The sequence below is a fragment of the Dipodomys spectabilis genome, unplaced genomic scaffold (genome assembly GCF_019054845.1).
Source record: "Dipodomys spectabilis isolate Male_0828 unplaced genomic scaffold, ASM1905484v1 ptg000002l, whole genome shotgun sequence".
NCBI classification, from domain to species: domain Eukaryota; kingdom Metazoa; phylum Chordata; class Mammalia; order Rodentia; family Heteromyidae; genus Dipodomys; species Dipodomys spectabilis.
The window spans coordinates 44,247,831-44,269,979 of record NW_024870679.1 but is presented as its reverse complement, the minus strand read 5'-3'; the positions used below and the strand labels follow the sequence as shown (position 1 = coordinate 44,269,979).

At 43.9% G+C, this 22,149-nt stretch overlaps 1 protein-coding gene across 1 annotated transcript in view; it reads right to left on the bottom strand.

Annotated features, from left to right (window-relative positions):
• Positions 1–19,569, bottom strand: part of Thrap3 (thyroid hormone receptor associated protein 3) — a 45,422-nt gene extending 25,853 nt beyond the window's left edge. Inside the window, exons 1-3 of the mRNA XM_042677023.1 lie at positions 19,461–19,569; positions 7,423–7,515; positions 814–979 (exon numbers count right to left, since the gene is read on the bottom strand). Of these exons, the coding sequence (XP_042532957.1) occupies positions 814–950 (137 nt within the window). The 5' untranslated portion in view covers positions 951–979; positions 7,423–7,515; positions 19,461–19,569. The remainder of the gene's footprint in view (positions 1–813; positions 980–7,422; positions 7,516–19,460) is intronic.
• Positions 19,570–22,149: the final 2,580 nt, after the last annotated feature.

Below are 22,149 nucleotides of genomic sequence, written 5' to 3'. Positions count from 1 at the left end.
ATCTCAGCCTGAGTAGCAAGGACTACAGGTGTGAGCTACCAGCAACATTAGGTAACTTAAGATAAGTTTTAAGATGTGTTTTACTAAGACATGTTTCATTAAAGAGATTAAGCTTTTAGTGATAGACATAATACAAATTATTGCTGGCAAGTTATCTACAAGTATTATTATTTTAGTTGGCCAAAGCATCTCAAAATGTTGATCCTATTACTAATTGTCTTAGCTATTCTTTCTTTGCTGATGACACAAATACTGGTCTAAAACCCCAGAAGTACTTTTGAGGCAAGCAGTTCATACAAATAAATAATTTTTTTTTTTTTGGGTCGGTCGTGGGGCTCGAACTCTAGGCCTGGGTGCTGTCCCTCAGCTCTTCAGCTCAAGGCGAGCGCTAACCGCTTGAGCCACAGCACCACTTCTGGTTTGAGAGTGGTTTATTGGAGATAAGAATCTCTTGGACTTTCCTGCCTGGGCTAGCTTTGAACCTCGATCCTCAGATCTCAGCCTCCGGAGTAGCTGGGATTACAGGCGTGAGCCACCAGTGCCCGGCTAAAATGTTTTCTTCCAAAGTGAGTGGGACATAGTAATGTGCTGGCAGAGGAGAAAAGGAATTAGGTAAACAGTCTAAAATAAGACCTAAATTTCATTTGTACAGATTCAAGGTACTTGAGTACCTTAAAGTCTGATTCACTCTATCCCTCAAACCTTCCTTCCTATTCTTCCTTCACTTGACAATCACAGAAAGTCTGACCAAAATGCTTCAAAACCACACTAACATGATGATCATCTCAATATACAAAACCACTGTCCCCTTACCTTAGCCTTCGTTTTCTTGAACGAGAAATAGATCGGCTTCGGGATCGAGACTTCGAAAATGAACGAGATCGTGATCTGGATGCAGATCTTGATCGAGAAGAGCGAGATCCAGACTTAGACTTGTTTGTTTTTGACATCTCTGGAGAGGGTGCCTTTTCAATTATTTCTGATATAAAAAATAATTCAAACAAATATGTGAGTTTATTTGAAATTTGAACTTCCCTAGAAATTTAGAAACTTTTCTCTCCCAATTTAGAAATCAAAACGACGCAGGTTTACTCCATAGAAATTTGGAGGCTGGAAAACAATGGAGACAATGGAGAACAACTTTTGATATCCTGGTTTTTTTTTTCCTGAAACTTTTTTTTTTTGGGGGGTCGACATGGGGCTTTAACTCTGGGCCTGGCACTGACCCTAGCTCTTCAGCTCAAGGCGTGCACTCTACCACTTGAGCCACAGCGCCACTTCTGGCTTTTCCTGTTTATGTGGTGCTGAGGAATCAAACCCAGGGCCTCATGCACACTAGGCAAGCTACTCTACCACTAAGTCACATTCCCAGTCCCTTATCCACATTTTTTATTAGCATCAGTTGTACAAGTTTCATTTTGACATGTTCATAATATGTATACAATCTACCTTCGTTAAACTCACTCATAAACATTGTAAAACACATATACAATTACATTATTTGGGAAGCTGAGGAAGAAGTTTGAGGCCAGATTGGACTATATACAGTAAAAAACGCAATCTCAAAATAAAAAAATGGAGGGGCTGGGAAGGTGGCTCAGTGGTAGAGCACTTGCCTTGCATGCCTGAGGCGCTGGGTTCGATTCCTCAGCACTACATAAGCAAAAAGAAAAAAGCCGGAAGTGGTGCTGTGGCCCAAGTGATAGAGCGTGCTAGCCTTGAGCTGAAGAGCTGAGAGACAGTGCCCAGGCCCAGAGTTCAGGCCCCACGACTGGACCAAAAAAAAAAAAAAAGAAAGAAAAGAAAAAAGCTCCAATTCATTAGCCTTTTACGAAAAGCTACTTCTAGCACCAGGCATGCTTACATTTATAACCCTTGCTATTTGGAAGGCTGAGAATGGGAGGATCAAGATTCAAGGTCTGCCTAAGTAGAAAAGTTTCCAAGACTTTCTTCACCTGTAGGCAGGAGTGGGAGAATGTTCCTGTCTTCCTAGCTACCAAAGGAAGCTTCAGATAGATAGTTCAGGTACATATACCTAGGCTACAAGGTAAGACTAGCTCAAAAATAACCATTGTAAGGCTGGAAAGGTAGCCCAGTGGTAGAGCGCTTGCTTTGCATGCATGAGGCCCTGGTTTAATTCCTCAGCACCACATAAGCAGGGGGGAAAAAAGCCGGAAGTGGCGCTGTGGCCCAAGTGATAGAGCGCTAGCCTTGAGCTGGGCCCAGGCCCAGAGTTCAGGCCCCACGACAGGACCCCAAAAAACAAAAACAAAACAAAACAAAACAAAAAACAGTGTAGCTAGTGGCCCATGGCTGTAATACTCCAAGCGGCTCTCAGGAGGCTTTGATCTGTAAGATCCTGATTTCAAGGCTAGCAGGAGCAAGACTAGACACAATCACCAAAATGAGCAAAAAAGTGAAAGTAAAGGAATGGTTCAAGTGGTAAACTGCCAGCTGTGAGCATAAAAAGCCACACACAGAACCAGATGCCAGTGCCTCACATCTTTAATCCTAGCTACTCAGGAGGCTGAGATCTGAAGATCATGGTTAAAGACCAGCTAGGGCAGGAAAGTCTGTGAGACCCTTATCTCCAATTAACCACCAGACACCCGGAATGGAGCTGTTCTTTAAAGTGACAGAGCACTAGCCTTGAACAGAAAAGCTCAGGGACAGCACCCAAGCCTAGAGTACAAGCTTCATGACCAAAAAAAACTACATAGGAATTAAGTCCAATTCAAGCCTTAGTGACAGTTTAAAAAAATGCACATAAAGCCAAACTGGCATCAGTGTTATTTTTAATGCCAGATTAGAATAAAATTCTCTTCCTACCAAGTCCAGTCAAGCTACCATGTTTTCAACAGTCTGAGGAATGGGACCCAAGTCTAAATAGGAAATTCATTCTACAAGTATAATTTTTTTTGATGAGTAAGCAGTTAGATAACAGAGATGAAGATAAACCCCAACTATTAAAAAACAAAACTTACAATTCACACAGGGTTTTAGGCAAAGCAACAGTTCTCATCTGTGCCCTCTAAGCCTCTGAGGAGTTAAGAGAAAGCCGAGCTCAAGCAGAATACTGAACATGTTTATTATTCTACTCCTTTCCTCAGGAGGCTATCTCCTGAGAAAAGGAGGGAAAGAGGGAAACAGCTCCAAGAGCAGCTGTGCTACCTCTAGGGTAACACTTTTCCCAAGGTTTCACAACTCAACGTAACCCTGCGGCAATCAGTCATCCTTCTAGCATTAAGTAAGTGGCTAGTAAGTGGCTCTCATATTATTTCCTAAGATAAATCAGTATAAACAGTATTATTTCAATTCTAAGGGATTATAATGTATAGAAAAGATACATAAGTATGTTAAATGTAAACGGTAAAGGGGAGTTCCATACTTCTAAGAATTTTGCTACTTAAACCATCTGTAGATATAACACAAGTTTATCTGTGGTAAAAAGTCAAAATTAAGCCAGGTGCCAGTGGCTCATGCTTGTGATCCTAGCTACTCAAGAGGCTGAGATCTGAGGATTGCGGTTCAAAGCAAGCCTGAGCAGAAAAGTCCTTGAGACTCTTATCTCCAATTAACCAGCAGAAAACTGGAAGTGGTGCCCTGACTCAAGTGGTAGAGCACTAGCCTTGAGCTGAAGAGCTGAGGGATAGCACCCAGGCCCAGATTTCAAGCCCCACGACTGACTAAAAAAAAAAATTCTAGTTTATTCATGTATATTTTGATTGTACAATATAATAGGTTTCATTGACATTTTTTTTTCTTTTTTTTTGGTTGGTTGTGGGACTTGAACTCTGGGTCTGGGCACTGTCCCTCAGCTCTTCTTCTCAAGGCAAGTGTTCTACCATTTGACCACAGAGCTACTTCCAGTTTTCTGGTAGTTTATTGGAGATGACTCTCATGGACTTTTCTGCCCAAGCTGGCTTTGAACTGCTATTCTTATATCTTAGCCTCCTGAGTAGTTAGGATTACAAGTGTGAGCCACCAGTACTTAGCTTCATTGACATTTTCATACAAATATTTACACAGACACATATGCACAACACCCATGAGTTCACATCTTAAGCTTTATTTTACTATAATCTAAGTAGCTAGTGAGCACATTTAGGAACCTCCCCAGAGTAAACACTTCATCACCAATTCAACTTCTTATATATTAGTATAGTAGGTGATAAGCTATCGTCCTTCATTTCATACTTTTACTGACTGAACAGGCATGTGTTGCACTCAAGAAGTACAGTAGAGGCGCTGGGAAGGTGGCTCAGTGGTAGAGCGCTTGTCTTGCACGCATGAGACCCTTGGTTGGATTCCTCAGCACCACATAAGCAGAAAAAACCAGAAGTAGGGCTGTGGCTCAAGTGGTAGAGCGCTGGTCTACAGCTGAAGAGTTGAAGGACAGTGCCCAGGCCCAGAGTTCAGGCCCCACAACCAACAACAACAAAAAAAAGTGTAGTAGAAAAGGCTGTGTTATCAAGGAAGATATAGGTCAAGAGGTTATATTCACTTCTGGAAGAGGAATATTCTAGATGTTAGCTGTTGAAAGGAAAAATCAACAGCAAGTTGAGCAGTCATTCACTTACAACTTGTTCATAATAATATCTTCAGTATAGAGAACTTGTGATGTCTCCTGAAAATTTATTCAATGGTGTCTATTAAGCTCAGAACTTTGTTTTTGTTTGTTTGCCAATCATGGTGCCTGAACCCTGGGCCTGGGCACTGTCCCTCAGCTCTTCAGCTCAAGACGAGTGCTCTACCACTTGAGCCACAGCACCACTTCTAGCTTTTTCTGCTTATGTGGTGCTGAGGAATCGAACCCAGGGCCTCAGGCATGCAAGACAAGCGCTCTACCACTGAGTCACCTTCCCAGCCCTTAAGCTCAGAACTTTCTATGCAATTAATGCTTCATCATTAATGAAGTAGAATGAACAGCATAGCTGGCAACTTAAAAAATTTTTTGAGGGCTGGGAAGGTGGCTCAGTGGTAGAGCGCTTGCCTTGCATGCCTGAGGCCCTGGGTTTGATTCCTCAGCACCACATAAGCAATATAAGCAAAAAGAAAAAAGCCGGGAGTGGTGCTGTGGCCCAAGTGGTAGAGCGCTAGCCTTGAGCTGAAGAGTTGAGGGACAGCGCCTAGGCCCAGAGTTCAGGCCCCACGACCGGACCAAAAAAAAAAAATTTTTTTTGACTTATCCAGAGGCTCCTCTATGTCCCCCAGAGAGGGTAACAGCAATTTCAGTTCCCATTTTAAATGAATATGCATTACCAATGGGAATATTTTCCCATTTCTTAAAGAAACATTAAGCTTTTATAACTTAACAAAGATACTATTATCTGTGTAAAATAATCAACTAAGGTTTCCATTCAGTTCTTATTATTAACACTAATTTTTTTTTTTTTTGGGGGGTCCGGTCGTGGGGCCTGAACTCTGGGCCTGGGCGCTGTCTCTCAGCTCTTCAGCTCAAGGCTAGCACTCTACCACTTGAGCCACAGCGCCACTTCCGGCTTTTTTCTTATGTGGTGCTGAGGAATCGAACCCAGGGCCTCGAGCATGCAAGGCAAGTGCTCTACCACTGAGCCACCTTCCCAGCCCATAATTTTTTTTTTTTGGTTGGTCATGGGCCTTGAGCTCTGGCCTGAGCACTGTCCCTCAGCTCTTCAGTTCAAGGATAGTGCTCTACGACTTGAGCTACAGCGCCACTTCCAGTTTTCTGGTGGTTTATTGGAGATAAGAATTTCACGGTCTCTCCTGCCAGGGCTGGCTGTGAACCTCGATCCTCAGATCTCAGCCTCCTGAGTAGCTAGGATTACAGGCGTGAGCCACCAGCACCTGGCTTTATTAACACTAAATTAAGCCACCAATCATGGCACTTAGCTATTTTTTTTGGTCAGTCATGGGGCTTGAACTCTGTGGCTGGGCACCGTCCCTCAGCTCTTCAGTTCAACACTAGCACTCTACCACTCAAGCCTCAGTACCACTTCCAGTTTCTGGTGGTTAATTGGCGTTTCAGGGACTTTCCTGCCCAGGCTGGCTTTGAACTGCGACCCTTAAATCTCAGCCTCCTGAGTAGATAAGATTACAGACGTGAGCCACTGGTGCTGGGCCTGCACTTAGCTGCTATTTTTATGAATAAATTATTATTACTGACAGGTACAATAGCGCACATTCATAGCCCCAGCTACTGGGGAGGCTGACATAAAAATAATTCCTCTACCAAAGAGCTGAAGATCAGTCTGAGCTATAAGACTGTGTCTCAGGAGAAATAGAATAGGTGGAAAACAGTAGAGGAAGTAAAAATTCTTTTCTTTGCTTTGCTTTTTGTCAGTCATGGGGTTTGAACTCAGGGCCTGGGCATTGTCCCTGAGCTCTTTTTGCTCTATTCTAGTAGTGCTCTAGCAGTTTGAGCCACAGTGCCACTTCCAGTTTTCTGGTAGTTTATTGGAGGAAAGAGTCTCACAGACTTGCCTGGCTTTGAACCATGATCTTCAGATCTCAGCCTCCTGAGTAGCTAGGAGTACAAGTGTGAGCCACTAATACCCATCCTGGCTTTGAATTTTGATCCTCAAATTTCAGCCTCCTGAGTAGCTAGGATTACAGACATAGGCTGTAATCTCGCTCTGCCTGGCGAGAGTCAAAATTCTAATTCAGAAAATCTAGAAAGGGATTGAGAACAGGTGAACTATGGAAAGTCTCTGTAGATTCCAAGGATTAAGTCTCCAGTCTCTACGCAAGTAATCAACCCCTAATGCGTACCAAAAAGGGCTAATTAAGACATTCCGATGCACATTCAATGGTGTACACCTGTAATACCAGCACTTTAAGAGGCTGAGGTAGGGCAGTTAAGTTCAAGGCCAGCCAAGGATACACAACAAAATCCTATTTCCAAAAAAAAAAAAGAGCAAAGAAAAGAGAAACTGTTAACAAGAACTCAGCAACAAAAACCGTAACACTGAGTTGGAATTCAGTTCAGCAGCAGAGAGCCTGCCTAGCAAGCAGAAGGCAAGGTTCAAAGCCTGGCATCAGTGGCTCATGCCTGTAATCTTAGCTACTCAGAAGGCTGATCTCAGGATCCAGGTTCAAAGCCAGCCCAGGTGGCCACCAGAAAACTGGATGTGGGACTGTGGCTCCAAGTGGTAGAGTGCTAGGCTTGAGTTCAAAAAGCTCAGGGACAGTGCCTAGGCCCTGAGTTCAAGTCCTAAGACCAACCAAAAAAAAAAAGATGCAGGGTTCAAATCCCAGTATCACTCCCCAAAAGAACAAAACAAAACCTATAAATATCCATTTTGCTTGAACTGATATACATATCCAAATAATAGATGTATACAAGAAAACAACTATTCACCAAAAAACAACATATGTATCTTTCTCTATAGATAGATAGATATAAATCTTTTCCAATAGTTTCTTTTACTCCTATGAATTTACCTTATTAGAACAACTTGCAATGGATCCAGATACTGCTTCCAAAGAACACTGGAAGCGCCACTGGCGTCTCCAATTTGCAGACAGGATATAATTCTAGAATGAGAGGAAATAAGCAATAAGATGTCTATCCACTCCTTGTAGATTTCATTACTTTTTTGGGGGTAATTTTTAATTATAAAGATGAAATATAGAGGGGTTACAATTACTTAATTCAAATAAAGAGTACATCTTTTTGGACAATGTCACACCGTCCCTCATTCTCTCTCCATTATTGAGAGTAGGAGACCTAAGTTCAAGCCTTGGTACCAGCACAAATACAAAAATTATTATGTGTTCTAGGTCAAACTATTAGTTATTATCACTGTTATTTAGACATATACAGTAAAGGGCTGGGAAGGTGGCTCAGTGGTAGAGCACTTGCCTTGCATGCATGAGGCCCTGGGTTCGATTCTTCAGCACCACATAAGCAAAAAGAAAAAAGCCGGAAGTGGCGCTGTGGCTCAGATGGTAGAGCGCTAGCCTTGAGCTGAAGAGCTGAGGGACAGTGCCCAGGCCCAGAGTTCAGGTCCCACAACCGGACCCAAAAAAAAAAAAAAGAAAAAGAAAAACAGAAACATAATAGTATCAATTTGTACAAAGTTTAAAAAGTGTTCATTCTAGAGACTGGGAAGGTAGCTCAGTGGTAGAGTGCTTCAATTTACTTCAAGTAGACATAGGATTCTGCACCAGTCAACTGATCTTATGTTTGTCTGTCTCTCTCTCTCACACACACACTTGCCAGTCCTGGGGCTTGAACTCAGAAATCAGGGTGTGGGCACTGTCCCTATGCTGCTTTTGCTCAAGGCTAGCACTCTACCACTTGAGACAGAGCGCCACTTCCTGTATTTCTATTTATGTGGTGCTGAGGAATTGAACCTATGGCTACATGCATGCTAGGCAAGCACTCTACCACTAAACCACACATTCCCAGCCTTCCTATTCAACCTCCTACAGTACAGAAAGCTAAAACCCAGCAGGGCACCAGTGGCTCATGCCTATAATCCTAGCTACTCAAGAGGCTGAGATCTGAGGATCATGGTTTGAAACCAGCCTAGGCAGACAAGTCCATGAGACTCTTACCAAAAAGCTGGAAGTGAAACTATAGCACAAGTGCTAGCCTTGAACAAAAAGTGTAGAACAGAACGATGCCCAGGCCCTGAGTTCAAATACCATACCACCAGGACTAGTAAAAGAAAGAAAGCAAACTAGCTCAAACCTTCCATCTCATAATCAGATACCTCCACTCTAATACTTACAGTGCTATACCAGGGGTTGCATCATTCAAGACTACTTTACAAGCTCCATAATTTCATCTAGTAAAATTGACAAGAATTAGATTTTGAAATTAAAAAAAAAAAAATGTGGAGTTAGGTGCTGGTGGCTCACACCTGTAATCCTAGCTACTCAGAAGGCTGAGATCTGAGGATTGTGGTTCAAAGGCAGCCTGGGCAGAAAAGTCCCTGGGAGACTCTTATCTCCAAAAAACTACTCAAAAAAGCCAATAGTAGGGGTTATGGCTCAAGTGGTAGAGCTACTAGCCTTGAGCACAAAGAGGCTCAGGGGCAGTGCTCCAGCCCTTAGTTCAAGCCCCAGGATGGGCAAAAAAAGTTTTCTAGGTTTATATATAAAAAACATATGCAAACACATATAGATTATGTTATAAAGTATACTGTAACAATGTATAGTATGTAATTTTACACACACAAAGTAACACCTATCTCCAACCATCAAGGGACCAGAAAATCCAAAATCTCTTCTCTAATTGTCTAAATATTCTCAGTACTGTCATACATCTAAGCTGGACAAGTGCTGGTGGCTCATATCTGAGATCTGAGATCGTGCTGGGATCTGAGGATTACAGTTCAAAGGTACACAGGCAGGAAAATCCCTGGGACTTTATTTACTTTTGTCAGTTGTGGGGCTAGAACTCAGGGCCTGAACATTGTTTCTAAACTATTTTTACTCAAGGCTAGCACTCTATACCTTTGAGCCACTGCCCTACTTCCAGTTTTTGAGTGGTTAGTTGGAGATAAAGATTCTTACAACAAACTTTCTTACCTAGGCTGGCTTCAGACCTTAGTCCTCAGATCTCAGCCTTCTGAGTAGCAAGGATTATAGGCATGAGCCTTCCTAAAACTTATCTCCAATTAATCACAGAAAAGGCCAGATAAAGAGTTGTGCATCTAGTGATAAGGCTCTAGTCTTAGGCATAAAAGTGCTCAGGCCTAGAGTTGAAGGCTCAACACCCACCAAAAAAAAAAAAATAGAGAGAAAGAAAAACAGAAACATAGGCTAGGAAGGTGGCTCAGTGGTAGAGCACTTGCCTTGCATGCATGAGGCCCTGGGTTCGATTCCTCAGCAGCACATAAACAAAAAGAAAAAAGCCAGAAGTGGTGCTGTGGCTCAAGTGGTAGAGTGCTAACCTTGAGCTGAAGAGCTGAGGGACAGTGCCCAGGCCCAGAGTTCAGGCCCCACAATCAGATCCAAAAAAAAAAGAAAAACAGAAACATAATAGTATCAATTTGTACAGTTGAAAAAGTGTTCATTCTAGAGACTGGGAAGGTAGCTCAGTGGTAAAATGCTTGCCTCACATGCATGAGGCCCTTGGTTTGATTCCTTAGCACCACATAAACAGTAGAGCACTAGCTTTAAGCTGAAGAGGTGAGAGACAGAGCCTCAGGTCAAGAGTTCAAGCCCCAAGACAGACCAAAAAAGTGTTAATTCCAGCCAAGCAGCAGTGGTTCACTAATTTTTTTTTTTTTTTTGGTTGGTCGTGGGGCTTGAACTCTGGGCACTGTCCCTATGACCAGAGCCACAGCGCCACTTCCGGATTTTTCTGCTTATGTGGTGCTGAGGAATCAAACCCAAGGCCTCATGCAAGCAAGGCAAGCACTCTACCACTGAGCCAATTTTCCAGCCCACACTTGTAATCTTATTTCCAATTAACCACCCGAAAACTAGAAAAAAGGAATACGCACTTTGTTGTGTTATATGAGTGTCAGTCAGTACCAGAGCTTGGACTGGAGGTTTTGAACTGTCACTTGGCTTTTTTGTTAAATTCTGGCACCTTTAGTGGTACCACTTGAGCTACAAATGTCACTGTAGGCTTTTTGACTTAATTAGAGATAAAAGTTTTATGGACTTTTGGGCCTGGTCTGGCTTTGAACAGAGACCTTCCGATCTAAGCTTTTGAGTATCTAGGTTTATGGGCTTGAGCCTAGGGTGCCCACCCACATTTTTAATAGAAGTCTAGAAATCAAGTGCTGGAATCATAAACACCAAAATCACAACAAGGTTGAGAAAAATAGAACTAGTTTAGATTTACTTATGTTAACAGTGCTTCATTAAATTTACAGCTAGTACATAGGTACTAACTGTATTCTTTGTACTTTTAATGCACGTCTTTATAATAAATGCTTTTTTGATAAACATGAAAAATGCATAATAAGCCGGGCGCTGGTGGCTCACGCCTGTAATCCTAGCTACTCAGGAGGCTGAGATCTGAGGATCGCGGTTCAAAGCCAGCCTGGGCAAGAGAGACCATGAGACTCCTATCTCCAATAAACCATCAGAAAACCGGAAGTGGCGCTGTAGCTCAAGTGGTAGAGCGCTTGCCTTGAGCTGAAGAGCTGAGGGACAGCGCCCAGGCCCAGAGTTCAAGCCCCACGACCGACAAAAAAAAAAAAAGAAAAATGCATAATAAACCAAATGTCAGTGGCTTACACTTGTAATCCTAGCAACACAGGAAGCTAAGATCTGAGGATCACAGTTCAAAGCCACCCTGGGCAGGAAAGTCTGTGAGACTCTAATCTCAATTAACCACCAGAGAACTGGAAGTGGCGTTGTGGCTCAAGCAGTAGAGCGCTTGTCTTGAGCTGAAGAACTGAGGGACAGCACCCAAGCGCAGAGTTCAAGCCCCAGGACCGACAAAAAATAAATGAAATAAAGTTAACCATATGAAGTGGCGCTGTGGCTCAAAATGGTAGAGCACTAGCCTTGAACAAAAGAGCTCATGGACAGCACCCTAGCCCTGAGTTCAAGCCCCATAATGGACACACACACCCCGCCACGCCCCCAAACAAGCATAATGATGAACAGAGCTGGGACTACCTTTAGACTTCCTTAGTTCCTCTCTAGAAGCAAAAAGGACTGGTATTATTTTCTGTGACAATTAAATATTTAACATATAGTAATTATTAATCAGTTGTAACTCATTAATTCATTATCATTTGAATTTATAAATAATTTTTTTTGTTCTTTTTAGGTAAGGTCTTGGCCATGTAGTTCCGGATCAGCCATCAATTTATAATAGTCTTGCCTCAGACCCTCAAATACTAGGATTACAGAAATGCACAATCACACCTGGCATTAATTTAGGTTTTTGCAAATGACTTCTGAAGACTGCAGTAAGGAAGAGGGGGGAAGGGAGAGAGGACTGAACCTAAAGAATACACAATGCCACTGGGCGCCGGTAGCTCACACCTGTAATCCTAGCTACTCAGGAGGCATCTGAGGATCGCGGTTGAAAGCCAGTCCAGGCAGGAAAGTCCATGAAACTCATCTCCAATTAACCACCAGAAAACTGGAAGTGGTGCTGTGGCTCAAGTGGTAGAGTACAAGCCTGGAGCTGAAGAGCTGAGGGACAGAGCCCAGGCAGAGTTCAAGCCCTATGACCGACAAAAAAAAAAAAAAAATATAGGCCGGGCGCTGGTGGCTCACTCCTGTAATCCTAGCTACTCAGGAGGCTGAGATCTGAGGATCACGGTTGAAAGCCAGCCTGGGCAGGAAAGTCCATGAAACTCTTATCTCCAATAAACCACCAGAAAACCGGAAGTGGGGCTGTAACTCAAGTGGTACAGTGCTTACCTTGAGCTGAAAAGTTGAGGGACAGTGCTCAGGCCCAGAGTTCAAGCCCCACGACCATCCAAAAAAAATATTTATATACAATGTGCTGCTTTGTAAATGATTATTTCACTATGCTTAAAACAAAAATTTATGTTAAAAATTATACCCCAAGTAAAACGGTAACCCTTGTACAACTAAAGATAACTAAAAGAAAAAAAGCTTAGGGGCAGGCTGGGAAGGTGGCTCAGTGGCGGAGCACTTGCCTTGCATGCTTGAGGCCCTGGGTTTGATTCCTCAGCACCATATAAGCAAAAAGAAAAAAGCCGGAAGTGGCGCTGTGGCTCAAGTGGTAGAGCACTAGCCTTGAGCTGAGGGACAGCACCCAGGCACAGAGTTCAGGCCCCACAACCGGACTCCCCCCCCCAAAAAAAAAAGAACATGAGGCCCTGAGTTCCAGCTCAGTACATGCACACACAAAGAAACAACACAACAAAAGCAATTTCACACCAGGTGCTGGTGGTTTACTCTTGTAATTCTAACTACTCAGAAGGCTGAGATCTGAGGATTGCAGTTCAAAGCCAGCTGGAACAGAAAAGTATATGAGACCCTTATCTCCAATATACTACTCAGAAAAAGCCCTAAGTAGCACTGTGGCTCAAGTGGTAGAGTGCTAGCTTTGAGCATGAAGAGGCTCAGAGACAGTGCCCAGGCTCTGAGTTCAAGCCCCAGGACTGGGGAAAAAAAATCAACAATCCTAAATCAAGGCAATGATCTTCACATTATATAAAAATTTTTAATTAGTAACAACAATCCTGGTTCTTATGTGTCACTGCATGAGCTAGAAGTCTTTTTTTAGGGGAGGGAAGAGACTGGTCCTGGAACTCAGGGTCCATGCTTTTGCTTGGCCTTTTTACTCACAGCTGGCACTACCACATGAGCTTCGCCTCCAGTTCCAGCATTGTGCTGGTTAAAGGGAAATAGTCTCTGAGATTTTTCAGCCCAGGGCCAGTTTTGAACCACAATACTCAGATCTCAGCCTCCCGAATAGCTAGGATTACAGGCACAAGTCACTGGTACCAACTCAAAAGCTTTATAATTAGAAATCTAGCTAGCAACTTCCCCTTCCTAGACCTTTTATCTTCTAAGAAATGCCAAGCTATGCAGTTAGAACATTCCAGAAGCTACAAAACAGGCAGAGCAAAATGAGGACACTGCACATATGCCAGCTAAAAAAGGCATAGACAATAATCAGACCAGTCTTCAGAAAGATGCTGCTTTTTAAATATCCTTCCTTTTCTTTAGTTTGGAAACAAGCCCCAAGACTGTCAAAAAAAAAAAAAAAAAAACCCTCTGTACAGTGTGTTCACAAAAAAATAAAAATTAAAAAAAAAGTACTATATAAAAAGATATAACACAAGACAGTATAATGGAAATGAACTTTACAACTTTAGGGGGAAGGGTGAAGGAGCTGGGGGAGGAGGTAACAATGCTCGATAAGAAATGTACTCATGGGCTGGGAAGATGGCTCAGTGGTAGAGCACTTGCCTTGCATGCCTGAGGCCCTGGGTTCGATTCCTCAGCACCACATAAAGCAAAATGAAAAAAGCCGGAAGTGGTGCTGTGGCTCAAGTGGCAGAGCGCTAGCCTTGAGCTGAAGAGCTGAGTGACAGCGCCCAGGCCCACAGTTAAGGCCCCATGTCCGGACCCAAAAAAAAAAGAAAGAAATGTACGCATTACCTTACTTATGTAACTGGAAGGGGGTAACAATGCTCTACAAGAAATGTACTCATTGCCTTACTCATGTAACTGTACCCCTCTGTACAGCATCTTTACAATAAAATACTTAAAAAAAGAAAAAAAAAGTGATGTAATATTAAGACACAAAAACAAATTTGAATAGAATCATTAGAAACCTTTCTCAAGCTGGGTGCCAGTGGCTCACACCTGTAATCCTACTCAGGAGACTGAGATCTGAGGATCATGGTTCAAAGCCAGCACTGACAGGAAATGCCGTGAGACTCTATCTCAAAAAAAAACACTCAAAAAACCGGAAGTTGCGCTGTGGCTCAAGTGGTAGCCTTGAGCTGAAGAGCTGAGGGACAGTGCCCAGGCCCAGAGTTTAAGACCCACGACTGACAAAAAAAAAAAAAAAAGCTCAGATAAGTACCCAGGCTGAGTTCAAACCCCACAACGGACAAAAAAAAAAAAAAGCAAAAAGAGGAACTGGAGGTATAGTTCAAGTGGTGGAGTAGCTAGTTGTGAGGGGAAAAGTCAGGCAAAGTATAAAGCCAAGGGTTCTAGCGCCCCAGTACCAGCATATAAAAAGCAAAGAAACCAATTTGGAGGCTGGTAACTCATGCCTATAAATTCTAGTTACTCTGAAAACTGAGAGAGCTAAGATCCACAGTACAAAGCTCACCTGGACAGGAAAAGTCCATGAGTCTATTATTACCAATTAGACACCCAAAAAAAATTTTAAAAAGCCAGACATGGATGTGTGGCTCAAGTGGCAAAGCACTAGCGTTGAGCAAAAAAGCTGAGGGTCAGGACTGGGAAGTTGGCTCAGTGTTAGAGTGATTGCCTCACATGCATGAGGCCCTGGGTTTGATTCCTCAGCACCACATAAGCATAAAAAGCCAGAAGTGACATTGTGGCTCAAGTGGTAGAGTGCTAGCCTTGAGCTGAAGAGACAGCACCCAGGCCCCCATGACTGACACCCCCCCCACCAAAAAAAAGAGGGTCAGTACACAGACAATGAATTCAAGTTCCAGGACTGTGTGTGCAATTCTTCAGATTTCAGCCTTCTGAGAGGCTAGGATTACAAGTGTGAGCCATCAACACCTGGCCTAAAATTGCTTTTGTTGTGTTGTTTCTTTGTGTGTGCATGTACTGGGCTGGAACTCAGGGCCTCATGCTCTTTTTTTAAAGCTTTTTTACTTTCAGTTTTCTTTAGTTGTACAAGGGTTACCATTTTACTTGCGGTATAATTTTTAACATAAATTTGTAAGCATACTGAAATAGTCATTCACAAAGCAGCACACTGTATATTATTTTTTTTTTGGGTGGTCGTGGGGCTTGAACTCTGGGCCTGAGCACTGTCCCTCAGCTCTTCAGCTCAAGGCGAGTGCTCTACCACTTGAGCTACAGCTGAGCCACAGCGCCACTTCCAGCTTTTTCTGCTTATGTGGTACTGAGGAATCGAACCCAGAGCCTCATGCATATGAGGAAAGCACTCTATCACTGAGCCAACTTCCCAGCCCTGGAATGCAAAATTTTATACTATATTTCTCAAGTATTTATTTTTGTGCTAGTCCTGAAGGTTAAACACAGGACCACTCTCCACAGTTCAGTTTCTACCTCTGCAAAAGTGATCTTAAGACACATCCATCAAAAATCCAGGAATCTAGCTGGGCGCCCGTGGCTCACACCTGAAATCCTAGCTACTCAGGAGGCTGAGATCTGAGGATTGAGGTTGAAAGCCAGCCCGGGCCGGAAAGTCCGTGAGACTCTTATCTCCAATAAACCACTAGAAAACTGGAAGTAGCACTGTGGCTCAAGTGGCAGAGCACTCATCTTGAGTTGAAGCACACAGGGACAGCGCCCAAGCCAGAGTTCAAGCCCCGGATCAAAAAAAAAAATCCAGGAATCAGTAGCACACCTCTATAATCCTTGCTACTTTAGAAGGCTGAGCTCTAGAGGATGTGGTTTGAAATCAGTATGAAGGGACCACATCTCCAACCCACAAAAAGCTAGAGTGGAGGGACTGGGAAGGTGGCTCAGTGGTAGAGCGCTTGCCTTGCATGCTCGAGGCCCTGGGTTTGATTCCTCAGCCCCACATAAGCAAAAAGAAAAAAGCCAGAAGTGGTGCTGTGGCTCAAGTGGTAAGAGTGCTAGCCTTGAGCTGAAGAGCTGAGGGACAGCGCCCAGGCCCAGAGTTCAGGCCCCACGACCGGACCAAAAAAAAAAAAAAAAAGCTAGAGTGGAAATGTGGCACAAGTGGTAGAATGCCAGCCAAGCAATCATGAGGCCCTGAATTTAAACCCAGCAAAAGTAAACAAATAACTCTCCCCACGCTAAGCCACAAATTTTCCCTCCATCTGTTTTTATCAGAAGAAAAAAAAAAAACAAAAAACTTTTTCTGCCCACTGGGATGTCCAAACAGCCTCTTTAAGCCATCATTAAACAATGTCCTCATTTTGTCACACTCTTACACCTGGCATTCTTTCAGTTATAAAAACACTACAACTCTGTCCATTCCATTTTGGGAACCTGCAACTTCCTTCACTGTGGTACTCCCTCTCTCTCTCTTTTCTTTAGACACTCCTGGGCTTGAACTCTCAGCTCTTCAGCTCAAGGCGAGCACTCTACTTGAGCCACGGCGCCACTTCTGGTTTCCTGGTGGTTTACTGGAGATAAGAGTCTCAAGGCCTTTCCTGCCCAGGCTGGCTTTGAACCATAATCCCCAGATCTCAGCCTCCTGAGTAGCTAAGATTACAGGTATGAGCCACCAGCGCCCGGCTCTCCCTCTCTTTAATGCCCTACAAAATTGATTTCTGACTTTCCCCAAAAAGCATTTCTCTGAACTCTGTTAGGTCTTCCCTTTTTCAATGTCCCCTGCTCAATACCTCCATACCACTTTTCTCAATTTGTAAATTTATTTGCCCACTTTTTGTGCTCTCTCCCACAACCCTGTAAGTTCCCAAAGAGAAAAGACCCAGTTTACTGACAGGGCCAAGCACAGAATTTGTTGAATCACTGAATCAAAAAGTTAATTTATCTTAGATACTGGTTTAAAAAATAATAATAAAGAATGAAATCATCCACAATCTAGATTAATAGCATTAACCACAGTTCTTTCAATTCAGGATGTCACTATTCCCAACTAGAGTCCTAAGACTCTTTAGTTGTTAGAACTGTCGATCCTAAAATAAATTTTATGTCTGCATTCTCCCAATCAGACTAAAACTTCCCCACTTCTATGTCACCTCAGACATACTCCAAGCTTCCTTTATCAATACAAAACAACCTTTTATAATCCATAATATTTTTTTTGTTTTTTGGGTCCGGTCGTGGGGCCTGAACTCTTGAGCCTGGGCGCTGTCCCTCAGTTCTTCAGCTCAAGGCTAGCGCTATACCACTTGAGCCAAAGCGCCATTTCCGGCTTTTTTCTTTTTGCTTATGTGGTGCTGAGGAATCGAACCCAGGGCCTCAGGCATGCAAGGCAAAGCGCTCTACCACTGAGCCACCTTCCCAGCCCTAATCCATAATTTTTTATTTTGTTTGTTATGGTTGACAGCCTTGGGGCTTGAACTCAGGGCCTGGGCTCTGTATCTGAGCTTTGTGCTCAAGGCTAGAGCTCTATCATTTGAGCCACAGTGCCATTACTGGCTCTTTCTGAGTAATTTATTGGAGATTCTCACAAGACTTTCCTGCCAGGCTGGCTTTGAACCAATCCTCAGATCTAGCCTCTAGAGTAGCCAGGATTACAGGCAGTGCCAAGTTTTTTTTTTCCCTACTGAGGATGTTATCTCTTGGCCATGCTAAGCAAGCACTGCACTACAACCCCAGGCCTATATCCATTGTTTCACTAACTAAACCCATCTCAAAAGTAGCTTTATTCAAATGACATATACTAAAAAAACTGTTACTACACCACCACTAAAACGGAACTGTACTTAGGTTGCACCCTGTACACACCAATCTCTGTAATTGGAGATTGTTTATTGGTGCTAAAAAGATTGAAAAAAATAAATATAAAAATACTGAAAAACATACTGAACATAAAGGCTTTCAAAAAATGTTTCCAACAGAATCTCCAAACAGCTTTTACAAAATGCAATCGAGTCTAATGGCTACACTACAATTAGTTTTTGATACAGCTAGAGTACTAATATTAGCTCACAAAATACATCTCCCAACAAAGAACAATCTAAGTTTGGTTTCATCTGTTAAGTTTCTCAAGGCATCAGCAATTTTGTATTTTTAACCGACCTTTATAAAATAATATACACAATCAGGTTAACTGGGGGACAGGACAGACTACAACAGACAGCATTTTCACAAACAAAACAAGGAAGATCATCTGAAAGGGAAGAAAAATTATGGTAATTACACATGCCTCTCCTCTAGGGAATAACATTTAGAAACCCTATACAAGATTTAGTTAGTAAATGGCTAGTCTTCGGTTTTAACTCTTAAGTCTTCACAATAACTCGATAAAATAACCAGTTATTCACTGGCATTTTGGGAATAAAACTGGAGTTACCTGGAAGAGAAGGTTCAATCTAAAATCAAAAGACGGTAAAAATCAGTTGAACCCAAGCCGACTATTATAAAAACTGCCACCAGAAGTTTCACTGGCTCTGCCCGGCCAGGCCCAACCACACTCGGAGGCTTTCCCTTCAATCCAATTAACAGCCTCCCCGTACACACTACTCCCACTGATGGCTTCCAACTTCTGGGCCGCAGCGTTGCTCTGCGCTTCCGTCGTCACGCTCTACCGGTTAGATTTAGAAGAGCAGAGAAAATAAAAGATAAAAGTTGCTTAGGTACTGAGACACATGCTTCAGAGAAGCAGGGCACACGCCAATTACCACTGGAATGCAACCACCCTCGTAAAAAAAAAAAGAACTTTTTCCGTTAATGTAAATTTGATTATGCCTCTTTGGGCCACAAAGGAGGGGGGGGGGGAGGTGGTAATTAGTATTTGCACAGTGCCAGCCACTTGAGCCCAGGAAGGCAGAACCAGACCGATGGAGTCTCCGTAGGGGGAAGGGCACGCAAGAGTCCCGGGAAAGACGAACATCCAAATAATGGGCTTCCTACGAATAAGGGAACGTAGAGAAGAGGCTTGTGGAAACCTCTCTCCGACAGACTGCAAGTAATAATAATAATAAAGACGCGGATGCGCTACTCGGAGAAAAGGCGGCCAGAGCCTCGAGGGCTAGGCCGGAGCACAGGGAAGCCCTGAAGGGCGGGGAGGGGGAGGAGCCCGAGCGAGCAGGGCCCGCTCCGAAGAGGCCCGGGTGGGAAGCGCGGGGGAGCAGCTCCGCGCCAGGCCTTCTTCGGGCCCAGCCGCTACCCAGAAAACACAAAAGATGAAACAACTCGAACCGGTTGAGGGGTCCTAACTCCCATTCGAGGCGTTCACTCACCTGGGCCCACCGCAGCGACCGAAGCAGCAGCCTCGCAACGGCACAACCGGCCCGAACCTCGCCCCCGCCCGACAGCGCGCACCAAGTCCCCGCTCTCCGACGATGGAGATGGCGGCGACGCCCCAGCTGCCTCCTGGGAAACGTAGTCCGAAAACTACCAATCCTCGTCTACTTGCTGGGCTCTTAAACTACATTTCCCACAAGGCAAAGCAAACGTTGGGCCCGCCGCTTTGCGTCACGCGCTGGACTGTCGGCAATCACGTGGGCCACGGCGTTCCGTTCCCCTCCCCCTCCGCCTGGGTGGCCAAGGGAAGTGGGAGGTAGGTGGACGGAAGGGGTGGGGGCGTCGCTGACGCCACTGCCCCCACCATTTTGGAACTAGCTTTCAAGGAGGGCCCGAGGTCCACCTACTTGTTGGCCTGCCTGTGTCGTCGTAAAGTCACTGGGAATCGGGTTACCCTAGTTTTCGTATTCGGACCTGCCACTCCTTCCTTTGTGACCTTAAGCAAATCATCTCCCTTTCTGTCTCACAAAAATAAGACTCGAGCCGGGTGCTGGTGGCTCGTCCCTGTAATCCTCCCTACTCAGGGGGGCTGAGCTCTAAGGACCGTGGTTCAAAGCAAAGTCAGACTCATCGCCTCCCAATTAACCCACCAGAAAACCGGAAGTGGCTCAAATGATAGAATGCTAACTAGCCCTGAGGAAAACAATTCAAGGACAGTGCCTAGGCCCTAAGTTCAAAGCCCAGGACACAAAAGAAATTAAAAAAAAAAAAAAGCCAGGTGCTGATTTTTCAGACCTGTAATCCTACCTACTCTGGAGGCTAAAATCTGAGGATCGTGGTTCAAAGCATCTTGGGTAGGAAAGTCTGAGGGACTCTTATCTGCAGTTAACCATCAGAAAACCATAAGTGGAGCTGTGGCTCAAGGTAATAGAGGCTAGCTTTGAGCAGAGTTCAGAGACAGCACCCAGGCTCTGAGTTCAAGCCCCCACACTGACAGAAAACACACACACACACACACACAATGAGATGCCTTTTCACACCCATTAATTAGTATGGCTCTCAAAAATAAAACATGTTTTCAAGGATGTGGAGCAATTAGAAGCATTGTGCTTTGCTGGTGGGAATATAAATTGTAAGATGATGCAGCTGCTGTGGTAAATACAATAAAATACCTCCATAAATTAGAATTAGCATCGGATCCAATAATTCAGCTTCGGGATGTATGTCCAAGGGAACTGAGAACTGAGGATTCTTAACACGTGCTCAAAGCAGTATTGTTACAGTAATGCAAACATGGAAACATTCCTAGTGTCCATCAATAAAGGAATAAAAAAAGCAAGGAGCCAGGAGGACCATGTTTCAGGCTGGTAATGCTAGATACAAGGAACTCAGTTCGGGCTGGGAAGATGGCTCGGTGGTAGAGCGCTTGCCTTGCATGACTCTGAGGCCCTGGGTTTGATTCCTCAGCATCACATAAGCAAAAAGAAAAAAGCTGGAAGTGGCGCTGTGGCTCAAGTGTTAGAGCGCTAGCCTTCAGCTGAAGAGCTGAGGGACAGCGCCCAGGCCCAGAGTTCAGGCCCCACAACCAGAACCCCCCCCCCAAAAAAAAAAAGAGTCTCACGGATTTTCCTATCCAGGCTGGCTTTGAACCATGATCCTCAGATCTCGGCCTCCTGAGTAGCTAGGATTATAGGCGTGAGCCACCAGTGCCTGGCTGGTTTGTTTTGTTTTGTTTTGTTTTGTTTTTGTCATGGAGTTTGAACTCTGGGCCTGGGCAATGTCCCTCAGTTCTTCAGCTCAAGGCTAGTGCTCTACCATTTAAGCCACATCACAACTTCCCAGCTTTTTCTGAGTAGTTTATTAAAGATAAGAATGTCACTGACTTTCATGCCCCAGCTGGCTTCAAACTATGATCCTCAGACCTCAGCCTCCTAGTAAGTAGGATTACAGATGTGAGCCACTAGCGCCCAGCTTTATTCTTCCTCTATTTTTTTTCTCTCATTTCTTAGGATTGAAATTATGATGAGTTCTACCACTTAAGCCACACCTCCAGCCCTCTTCCTTCTTGGAGCACTTCCTGGTGGCAGCATACTGTACACTGCTTGTTGAGACATTCTGATTACATCTAATTTTCCATTTACAGATTTTCTAGGTATGTACTTTCTGCCATACCTCCTGCAAAATAATGGATAGAAAATACAGAAACAGTTCTTGCCCATGTAATTGTAACTCCTCTGTACAGTATTCTCACAATTAAAAAAAAAAGAAAAGAAAAGAAAATACAGAAACAGGGACTGGGAATGTGGCTAGTGATAGAGTGCTTACCTAGCATGCATGAAGCCCCGGGTTCAATTCCTCAGTACCACATAAACAGGAAGTGGCGCTGTAGCTCAAGTGGTAGAGTGCTAACCTTGAACAAATGAAGCTCAGGGACATTGCCAAGGCCCTGAGTTCAAGCCCGAGGACTGACAAAAGAAAAGATAGAGCCAGGCGCCTGTGGCTAACACTTGTAATCCTAGCTACTCAGGAGGCTGAGATCTTAGGATCAGGGTTCAAAGCCAGCCTGGGCAGGAAAGGCTGTGAGACTCTTATCTCCAATAAACCACTCAGAAAACCAGAAGTGGCGCTGTGGCTCAAAGTTCTTGGTTTTGAAATACTCTATCTTGGATCTCTTCTTCCCTTGCA